This window comes from Palaemon carinicauda, chromosome 24 (assembly GCF_036898095.1).
Source record: "Palaemon carinicauda isolate YSFRI2023 chromosome 24, ASM3689809v2, whole genome shotgun sequence".
NCBI classification, from domain to species: Eukaryota; Metazoa; Arthropoda; class Malacostraca; order Decapoda; family Palaemonidae; genus Palaemon; species Palaemon carinicauda.
Window position 1 is genome coordinate 95,129,336 of NC_090748.1, and position 11,982 is coordinate 95,141,317.

General features: G+C 37.0%; 1 protein-coding gene across 1 annotated transcript; it reads left to right on the forward strand.

Moving 5' to 3' along the window:
- Nucleotides 1-5,212: 5,212 nt before the first annotated feature.
- On the forward strand, nucleotides 5,213-7,960 carry LOC137617903 (piggyBac transposable element-derived protein 4-like). Its single transcript, XM_068347847.1, has 2 exons — nucleotides 5,213-7,652; nucleotides 7,801-7,960. The coding sequence occupies exon 1, from the start codon at nucleotides 5,673-5,675 to the stop codon at nucleotides 7,647-7,649; it is 1,977 nt and encodes a 658-aa protein (XP_068203948.1). The 5' UTR covers nucleotides 5,213-5,672; the 3' UTR covers nucleotides 7,650-7,652; nucleotides 7,801-7,960.
- Nucleotides 7,961-11,982: the final 4,022 nt, after the last annotated feature.

Here is an 11,982-nt window from a genome sequence, read left to right on the forward strand (position 1 = left end):
AGTGTTAGTAATACATATTCAATCGAACCATGCTCTAAGAAACTGGCCCGACAGTGACATACCCTATATACTATATTATATATCACTGTCGTGCAAGTTTCTCGGATCAGGGTTCGATTCCCCGGTCTACAAGAAGCTATTATATTTGAGTTGATTCCCCCTTAGGTCTCTGATGCCGAAGTATATAGAGAATCCAGATATTAAGGTACTATAATATATAGCTTATTTGAATATGAAAAAGACGTATAAATGTGCAAAATTTATCATATATACATATAAAATAAGTTACAAGTAACCCTTGGGATCTCAAATGCTTAGGGAAATTTCTTTATTGATAGATATTTCTGCCAGGTCAAGGATAAGACCCTATGACCGATATAAATAAGGATAAACTTTTGACTGTTTATAATAGACTAACATTTATTCACATATCCAATCCCTCATATGGTATATGTAACTTATGTAAAAAGAAAATCTCTATTAACCTTTCTTGACATCCATAAACCTATATTCTTTGTTAACCTTTCCATCGAATAAAAGGAAAAAAAAAGGAAACCTTTTTTGTCATTTATTGGCAATGATTTAAACTGACTTTGATATCGTTACAAAAGAAACGCTTCCTTTGAAACAAACTTTTGTATAGAGCAAAACTTTATTTACCTTTTCATTAATCCCGGAGACATTATAATCATTTATTGCTACATTTCCATCTCTCCTAACTATCATCTTCAACTCTCTGCTCAGTACCAAATTTCTTAAAAACACCACGATCAATATTCGTACTAATAAATATAAAAGTTGAAAAAGAATTGTCATATATCTTTTGATAGCTTAATGCAACATCCTCACTCCACCTTCATAAATGAATATTAGCTCTTCTTGTCATAGGTATACTCCATCTCTTATGATTAGTTTGCAGAGATCATCAGCCTCTCTCTCTCTCTCTCTCTCTCTCTCTCTCTCTCTCTCTCTCTCTCTCTCTCTCACACACACATAACGAGCTTTCAGAATCAAAATTTTTTTTTACATTCATGTTTGACGTATCATTGAATTAGGAAGACCGTGGCCGTTACTGGTCATGGAAAACAGTAATATATATATATATATATATATATATATATATATATATATATATATATATATATATATATATATATATATATATATATATATATTCAATGGATTGTTTTAACCTATATTGAACCAAGAAACAGCTAGTTTTGTTTCATGTTCTGTTAATATTTATCATTGACCAATGTTATATGTAAATGATGAATTATCAAGCACATCGTGGAAACCAATATAAAAGTATAAATGTATACATCATAATTATTTACAGTATTTGTAAAAATGCACGTATAGAATTTTATATTTTCTCAATATAAGTAAAAAAGAGGAAACAGCTTCACAGACATGCGTACATTTACCATAGAAATGATGATAAGGTTTATTTTATAACTGATTTACACTCTGGAACGCCCTTATTTAACAACCACAAATTTGTCAGGCGTTGGCGAAGACACAGAAATGTGACTATTTTCTTTTTCAATATACGATTTGGCTATGTTGGGTACGCTGATTATAAGAACATCTAATTATACCACAACCCTGCAACTTCTAGCATTTAACTATTACTAGTTAAATTATTTGAATCTATAATGAATAATGATATTTACCTTTCAAAGAATTTCATTTGGCAGCGCTGTCCCGAACTCGTCCCACCAAATTTAACTATGCTGATGATTGTTACCTTAGTCACTTGTACAGGAATATGATCTAAGATCCATGTGTTCTAATTGAAGAAATGAAACACTAAACTCTTTTATATGTAACTCTGGCTGTTCTCGATAGCATATGAAAAATTCACACCATTTTCTGATAAAAATATTCAACACTAATAAGGAAACGATCGTTGAACAATTTACCAACTACCAATTCTCTAGCCTCTATCTTCCTAGCACACTTTTTTGACACACGTGGTCTTCAAATAACAGACAGTATTAGTTAGGATAAGGTACCTCTGATGCCATCTATCGGCGGTAAAGCAAAACTCGTTACGTTGTAGGGGAGGGAGCTAGAGGAGTCAGCGCTATTATGCCTTTCAGGATGCAACAATATTGTTATACTACGTAGTTTTACTAATATTGTATGTCATACCATGAAACATATTAATTATCTTTCTGTTTTATAAGAAAAATAATTGAAAATTAGATCAAATAACTGTGTAATTACTTGATTGGCTCACTGATTTCAGTAAATGTGGCATCTGGCTACCCACCTCCTGACCCCCAAATATAATTGAACTAACGATTGTTTGCTGAGGAATTTTTTCTATGACATATATTGTGAAGTTTGTAATTTCCTAAGAATTAAGTTGTGTCCAGTCAACAAGAAACATCAAGTTTGAGTGTCTGCTTTATAGCAATTTTGTGCTCATACAGCAACAGAAATTAAGTAATAAAAATATAATAAGTGGATGAGGGGGTTAATTAGCAATTTGGTACTGTACTGCTAAGGCCATCTACTGGCCAAGAAAATAAACAATCTATAGAGCTATTTAATCCTTGCGTTCTGGGACCTTCCATGACGTCATTTTGGTTTAAAATAGCTAAAATTAGCCTACTTAATTGGAACTGTATATAATTTATACCTTCCACACATAATTTTACAAGTATCAATCTATCACCCTTTCCAATTTGATAGAAGCATTCACATGAATGGAACAAGGGACGTGTGCTGCCATCTTTTGACAAGAAGTAGGCACAGTCGGGTTCCCATTAAAATTTAAAGAAGTGTGTGATTACTAAAACATACTTCCATGTTAGTTTTTTTTTTTATCTATTTAAATTAATGCAACAAAAATTCATATTTTATTCGGGTGGGGGCTAAATTTTGAAAAGGTACTGACGGTCAGGGGTCCTTCCGAAGAATTTTATCTTTTACGAGGATACACGATTAGATGCGATTTCCTGGGATCTGACGGCAAATCGAAATAATAGTTTTGGACGATTTTTATGTGACTAATTACAATTTGTACACATTGACGATAATGAAATACAGAAACGCCTACTTGGTGTATTTACCAAACATATGATAATAATGTTAATTTTTGCTATAAACTCATTTCCAATATCAATGAAGTTATAGGTATCAGTTTTCTAAGCATACTATGTATTTACTTAAGATTTATTATATCTATTATTTGTTATAATTTTATCTTTGAATTTTAAAAGTTTCATGTTTTTAATTCACTTTAATTTATAGTTTACATTTGACAAACACCCAATGTATTAGTTGATAACTATGTTATTTGCCCTTGGTTTTAAACTATGGTGATAAGGTATGAAGATGAAAACCTCACAAGCAGAGAACTACTGCAAAGACTTGATAATACTGCATTGGACATAAAAAATCAAGGTTTTTGAAATGCATTTCTATTGGCAAAACAATATATATATATATATATATATATATATATATATATTTATATATATATATATATATATATATATATATATATATAAATATATATATATATATATATATATATATATATATATATATATATATATATATATATATATATATATATATACGTGTGTGTATCACTAACACTCGTGAGTTTAATCAATGTAAATATGAACCGCAATGGCATTTTATATAGAATGCTACCTTTGGGAATGTACTGTATATCTACTGGAAGTTCATTTATGATAAATGCTTCTGGCTGGGCCAGGATTAAAACTAATGCCCTGAGCTGAAACATTGCCTGCAGGAACGACTTTACCAATCGAGTTATCAAGAGAGATAGAAGTTCAATTCAAGTCCACTGTAAATATACCTGTCGAATTCAGGAGTTTGTTCTTAGATTTAAAATCAACCCATCTTCACCATGATAGCTGATTAGTGAGTTTGCAACACGTAGTTATTCATGATTAATATGTTTCACTAAGACTCGTAATACTCCTACGGCAGGAGGGGAAGAGGGATATCTCTTAAGTCGTATTAAGGTTCGGCTTTTCTTGCTGGGTGAGGGGGGCCTTCAGGATTCTGAGCCTTCTGCCATATGAGGCCTGGCGGATGATCGTTGTATTTATGGTGATGTTCTTAAGTTTGATGTCCTTGTTGTGCACCAGGAGTTGGAGCATCCTCATGGCTTACTGATGAATTTGGTAGGATAATCATTTAGATAGTCTCCTCATCGTCATTCCAATATAATGGCCTGGCATCCACGGTCTGAGCTTAGTTAGGAATATACAGCGTTCGCCTTCTTCAGAAAGTCCTGCACAAGAGGGTCAGCTTGTTCTTCATGCTGAGGGATCTTATCCTCGAGGTCTGGTAGTAGACTATCAGATGTATCTTGGTGTACCCTTGAATGAGGGTTACATTGTTTTTGATGGTATCATTCATGGCCCTCTCATCTTGCTGATACTGCTTGTGCATGACGCCTTTGTAGTACAGATTAGCTCTAGAAGTCATGGTCTCGCTGCTGAATTCAGTTCTGTATCAATTGTCCATAGCACTTTTGACCTCTCGATTGGCCTGCCTGTTGGAGTAGCCATTGTTCACTAGGACATGGGTAGTCCTATCCAGAACCGTGTGGGTCTCCATCCACGAAGAACAATGGTAGACAGCCTGTCGAACGCAAGATCAAATGGTGGAGATCTTGTACCTAATGGAACATTCACTGCTACTATTTAAGTTACCCTAGAATGGTAACCTGGGGAGATATTCACCCAACTGAATCTGGCAATGACGTAGTACCCCCCCAAGGGGTTGGGGGAGGGACTCCAGTGGCTCAGTACCTTCAGTGCCTTATCTGACTTGGTTGGTGAAGGGTGTGTGGTCCCGCGCTCTCGGCTGGTTTTTTGGCTAGAACGCATTTCGGGAGAATTTCTCCCAGGGTTACTGTGCCCGTATGTTGTACATACGGGTGGAATTCTCCCAGTGTTACTATTATTGTATTATTTTGTAAACCCTTGCCTAATATTTTTTTTTCTTTTCAGGCAAGATTTAGTGAATAAAAGTGAGTAAATTATAAAGAAAAAGGCATACACAGATGAAGAACTTTCTGAACTTATGAACACAACTGGGGCTCTCTCAGTAATTTGTGTAGATAGAAGTGGTTGTGAAAGTGATAATGATGAAATTGATGAACTTGAATGTGACATATTATTTTGTAAACCCTTGCATAATATTTTTTTTCTTTTCAGGCAAGATTTAGTGAATAAAAGTGAGTGAATTATAAAGAAAAAGGCATACACAGATGAAGAACTGTCTGAACTTATGAACACAACTGGGGCTCTCTCAGTAATTTGTGCAGATAGAAGTGGTTGTGAAAGTGATAATGATGAAATTGATGAACTTGAATGTGACATATTATTTTGTAAACCCTTGCATAATATTTTATTTCTTTTCAGGCAAGATTTAGTGAATAAAAGTGAGTGAATTATAAAGAAAAAGGCATACACAGATGAAGAACTGTCTGAACTTATGAACACAACTGGGGCTCTCTCAGAAATTTGTGCAGATAGAAGTGGTTGTGAAAGTGATAATGATGAAATTGATGAACTTGAATGTGACATATTATTTTGTAAACCCTTGCATAATATTTTTTTTCTTTTCAGGCAAGATTTAGTGAATAAAAGTGAGTGAATTATAAAGAATAAGCCATGGCCAGCAAAAAGGCATACACAAATGAAGAACTGTCTGAACTTATGAACACAACTGGGGCTCTCTCAGAAATTTGTGAAGATAGTGGTTCTGAAAGTGATAATGATGAAATTTATGAACTTGAATGTGACCTGTTATATGATAGTGATGAAAACCAAGAATATTTACCTGAACCAGGAGATGAGAGTTCTGATGAGGAAGAAGATGACGTGATGATGAGCATGAAGAAGAAAAGAGGAAAAAGGGTAGCCTCTACACCAGTCAAACGCCCCCGTCGTACCTCTGTTGACCGTTCTCTATCCCCAATTCCTACCGACGTCCCCACACCTATCGCTTCTACCTCAGCTACTCCTGCTGCCACTGATAGGGGAAGAAGGCGCCAGCGTGATATTCCGCCCATCGTCACATTCAAGACTACAACGACTGCCACCCCTAGTAAGTTTAGGTGGAGTTGTCGGCCGCAGACCCCAAGTAACGTAAGGACTCCCACAAGGAACATCGTGAGCGCCTTTACTCCTGGCCCAACTCCAGGGGCGGCAAGGAATGCAGTGTCACCAGAGGAAGCTTTCAGTTTATTTTTCAATGATGATCTCATCCAAGTGATTGTGACGTGGACTAACAAGGCCATTGATACATTTGCCTCCAACTATAAAAGAAGATCAGCCACTTTTGCTCCCACTGTGCCATTAGAAGTCAAAGCATTGCTGGGTGTACTTATCATCAGTGCCCAGAAGTGCGATGAACACATCCCCACCAGTGAAATGTGGAGCGTGGATACAGGTTGTGGTCTATACCGTGTGGCAATGTCCGAGGCTCGGTTCAGGTTCCTTATTCGGTGTCTAAGATTTGACGACCCACAAACGCGACAGGTTCGGCGAGAGGTTGACAAGTTTGCTGCTGTGAGGGAAATATGGGACATTTTTATTGAGAGATGTGGCAAACTGTATGTCCCCCATGAAAACCTCACTGTTGATGAGCAGCTACTGGGATTCAGGGGCCGCTGCCCCTTCCGTATGTACATTCCCAACAAGCCGGCCAAGTATGGAATCAAGCTCGTTCTCATCAATGATAGCAAGTCCGAGTACTTGGTTGGTGGCATCCCATACTTGGGGAAGCAGGGGACTCAACCAAAGGGCGGCCTTACACTCGGCCATCAGTTTACCCGAGAGCTAACGAGGCCTTACCCTGGAACACACAGGAACGTCACAACTGACAACTGGTTTACCTCTGTTCCCCTGGTATCAGATCTCCTAAATAACTGTGGCATGACTCTTGTTGGCACAGTGCGCGCCAACAAGAAGGAGATACCGAAGGAGATGACGGACAAAGCTACAAGAGAGCGTGGATCAAGTGCCTTCCTGTACACAAAGGAAATGACTCTGGTGTCATATGTGTCTGATACATCCAAGACAACAAAGAAACTAGTGTTGCTCCTGTCATCTCAGCACACTCAGCCCAACATTGGCACTAAAGGAAAACCGGAGATCATTGAATTCTACAATTCAACAAAAGGAGGCGTTGATACGTTTGACCAGATGTGTTCCGGGAATTCCTGTTCGTGCAAAACAAGACGTTGGCCACTCTGTATTTTTTATGGAATGGTGAATGCTGCCAATGTAAACTCTTACATTTTATACAAGGAGAATATGGAAAGAGGGGGCAACAGAAAAGTCATATCACGCCAGAAATTCATGCTGCAGCTCGGGAAGGCCCTAATCACCCCATGGGCCACGTCACGGCTGGATTTACCCTTGCCCCGATCCTTGCAGTCCTTGATCACCACTGTCTGCAATGTACCATCACCAGGCAGTGCTGCAGGATCACCAGGGACATCTTTCTCAGCCAGCAGCGGTGCATTGGTGCGCTGTTGTGAGTGCCCGGTCAAGTCCGATAGGAAGACGCGTCACAGATGCAACAAGTGCGTCAAGCCGATGTGTCCTCGGCATCTGTATCCAGTCTGTGGTGACTGTATCTAACAGGTGAGTGTATATATAGTACTGTATGTGTTTCATTGATGTACTTTGAGTCATTTGAAGCATAATTTGCCATACTGCAAGTGTTGAATAGAAAAAAATTAATTTGGTATGTACTGAAAAATTTACCATTTTTTGTCTGTCTCCCATACAGATTGTATACGAGCTTGGGAGATGGGATTCAGCCAGTACGTAGTCCCATGACAGTAGAGAGTTCTACACCAACAAAAAACAAAATTCGGAAATCATTTTTTTTTTTGTCAATTTAATTAGTAAAGTACTCCAAGAAAAGTCTATTTTTTTTCTGTATTTTTGAAAAAAAAATAAAAATATGATTTACAGGAGGATTTCATTTATAATAGCCTCAATAAGAGAGAAGGAGTTATATTTCATTCGTATGTGTTCCAAATAACAAGATTTTCAGGATAAGTATTTTATTTTAATTATTTAATTACCGGGTGAAATTCACCCAGGGTTACCTTTCATGTTACGGAAATGGAGGGTTACCGTTCTTTAAGCAAAGGCCTAGGTTTGTGGGTTTGGTGTAGATAGTGGTATCAAAATTACAGGAAAGAACCCCCAGACCCCCTGACCTCGAGAAGCCTCGACAAATTGGCCTTAGAGGAACCTCTAGAAGATGAAGGTATCGACACCAAACTTGATTCCCAAGATGATAACGCCGAAGTCGACGACCCCCATGACCCCCCTTATCCGGGCAATATTTTCTGCGCCCTCCGGACACTCAAGGACTGTAAAAGGGCTCGGAAAATTCAAACTATTTCTAAGGGACTGATCCCCATCAGCAGCGGAAAGATACTCATCCCAGAGATAAAATATGAGTATATCAACATTTCAACTTTCTCCCCTCTGCCAACCCAGGACGAGATACTGAAGCTAGGCGTGAACTGCCACTTTATATATTATCCCATACCTATGGACAAGAGGCAAGAGGTTGACCTGCTGATCAATTTCATTCTCAGTCACGAAGAGAAGGTCGCCCTACGTACTGCTGATACTCTCCAGCCCTTCTGCTTGGTGAAGCCTTATTAAACCGAGAACATTAAACTGGTGGTATTGTTTCCAGGGCCCTGAGGACAATCACCAAGGCACTCAATAACGAAGCTGATGTTACTGGATGGAGAGCCGACAATACTGCATCCTTTGCCATCAACGACAAAAAGGATTACCACAAAAAGCTGGACACCATCCAGGCCGACACCTCAAAATTTCAACATCTGACTTCCAAACCTATAGAGGATATCAAAAGTGAGGCCAGCCATCGACATTCTCAACCCAGCCTTCAATGCTCTCCATTCCTAGCCCATTACTGGTGAGTTTGCGTTGGGTTACTTATTGGGAATGTGATGACCCATAAGGCAGGGAATCCCCTCCACCCTATCATTAGCCAGTGCCCTACACTGACTAACCAACTTGCCTTTACACTCAACACTCTTCTGACCCCTTTGTTCACGACCAGTACAGTGTAGCCTCTTTTACGGAATTCCTGATTAGCACCAAAGGACATTCCAGTGAAGGAGTCATCATTTGCTCTTGACTGACACTCTCCCTGCCAGCACCTCAGCCAACCAGCAACCAGCTCATGATTCGATAGACCAGGGATCTGAACAGCAGAACAACTTGCTTGATGCCAAGCCCCAACCAGGCAGTATGTTAGCCAATCAGCACGCAGCACTAAGAGTTCCACCCAGAACTACTAATACCCTGCCACAATTCCATTTCTGTTAGTGTAGAAACAACCTGACTATGATGGATCCCCTCCCAGCGAGGGCCTCAGCCAATAGAAGAGCAGTCCATCCAAGACTAGGTATGGACTGTGCTCACAGGGACCATTCAGCGATTAGTCCCCGACTTGACACACCGAACCATGTAACTAGAGCTAGCTCTGCCTACTTCAATCTTCGTCGTGCCTGAAGATGAGAGGAGACACTAGGTATCCTTGCGTAACGTGCAGTGGCCGAACTCATTTATACTTAGTTATTGATAGTTTACTTTTGGTAAATTTTAGCAAAATTATAGATTTGTTTCTGGGCAATAGGCTTTCCACCTACCTACTGATAACCAACATAGCACAGTTACTGGCGGTATGCAGTACTGATGAAGGAAGAAAACTCCAAGTGATTGAGAGGCTCAACTACAAGATAAAATGCCACCAAGGCAGCTATCATTTTTAATGAAACTTGCTTAAATGGAGGATTACTTCCGAATAATAATAATAATAATAATAATAATAATAATAATAATAATAATAATAATAATAATAATAATAATAATAATAATAATAATAATAATCAACAACAACCAACCTTCTCTAACATCCAATGTGAATAATCTTATTGTAAGACTCAAGTAGAGGTATGAAACCTGATTTTTTTAATGAGCCACGACAGCTTGATCAATCAGGAGAGTTAGTTGATATATAATACTAGATAACTGAGCAATACATTGTACTTTAGGTGCATAAAAAATTTTAGTATTTACTCCACATTACTTCAATGTCCAATAATTTTAAATTATGAATTCTGGTAATCAAGCTGCGTGATATACCTTAATAATTCTATGGTGACTATTGGTAAAAAAAAATCTACTATTCCTTCATAAAAAGAAAAGCTAAATATAGTGACTCGAACTAGGAATAAAAAAAATTGGATGATGAAGAAGGAATTCAATGAATATCGAAAATTTATATTATGTGCCTAACTGTACTAGTATAATGTTAAAACGACAAAGTATCTATTTCATAACATATGATATACGTCAATAAATACTTGATGAATAATTATTAACAAACCTGCGATTCCTTCATAAAAAGAATATCTAAATATATTGAGTTCAACTATGAAGGCTAAATTTTGATGATGAAAAAGGAATTTACTGAATTTCGAAAAATAATTTCATGCATGTAACTGTTTAATGTTGAAACGATTTGATATATTTCTTTTTTTTTTCATGAAATGTGAATTAGGATGTAATAAACAATTCCAACTGAGTCCGATCCTAGAAGATAAACTGTATCCACCATTGTTGAACCTTACAACAGAACTGCTCTGTTATTGACACAGTCCCCTCTGTTTGTACAGCCAGCGGAGATCCTTAGAAACTGTTTGAATGACGAGAAATACGACGAGTGTGAACCAGTGGAGATACAAAGGTATCACTGACATTAGGTAGCAAGGAAGAGAGAGAGAGAGAGAGAGAGAGAGAGAGAGAGAGAGAGAGAGAGAGAGAGAGAGAGTTTACTTTGAAAACAAGAATATTTTGATTATGCCTTACTATGATTCATCTCTTTAATAATGATCTAGATAAAGCTTGCATTAATAAGTTTTCCTATGATATATGACCTATTAATAGTTATCCAATCTCTTCCAAGATGAAAAAAATTTAGTTATTTCAGTTTTAAATTAATCTACCTTGAAATAAATGTCACATTCGAAGCCTATGGACGTTTGATATGTATATATTTGCATGCAGATGGATTCCTTTATTCAAATGCTGAAAATATATAAGGCAATAATTTAAAATAAAAGTGTGTGACGTTTTCCTAAATTTAAGCTCTGCTTTTGTATTTTTTCCATACAATAAATTCGGTTCTTCTATTTGCTTTATATAAGTTATATTATGTCATCAAATTGATGTCTTCCAACATCATACACTCTGGCTTAAAGTGATTCAGATATTCAGTGAAGCAACCTTACTACACGAAATGTTGTAACCTTTTGTTGCCTAAATTTATCTTTCGACTTTTTTTTAAAGATTAGATTGTTTTATCACTAAACAGGATATACAGTATAAACGTATCATATAATTCTGTTGTGAAGTGGGCTGACAAAATTTTCATTCAGTAAAGAAATGATAGGATGAATATGAAAAATTATAAAAAGGCATAGAAATTCAGGGCTGAAGTTAATTAAGTTAATCAAGCGCCCCATCCAGGAGCGCTTAGTGGAAGACCACTGTACTACAGTGGAAGAGGTAAATGCATGTATAACTTAAATGATATTCATATGTAACCAATTCAATCTCAGTTAAGATGTTATTTAGCCACACACTAACGTATACTCGTTACTTTTTGTAAAACTGAAAGTTAAATATTTAGACCTTAATGATGGGTCAGTCGATAATGCTATTCACAAATCCTAGTAGTTACATTTTCAGAAACGTTACTTTTCATAAATATCAATTGTAATAATGTCCTTTAGATTTTCATAGTAATTTTTATGCAATGCAAAGACATCTTTCAGCAATGTGCTATTAAAATCAATCATAGAATTTTTGTGGTTGTAATGTTTCATATTATGACAAATAATTGATATAACAC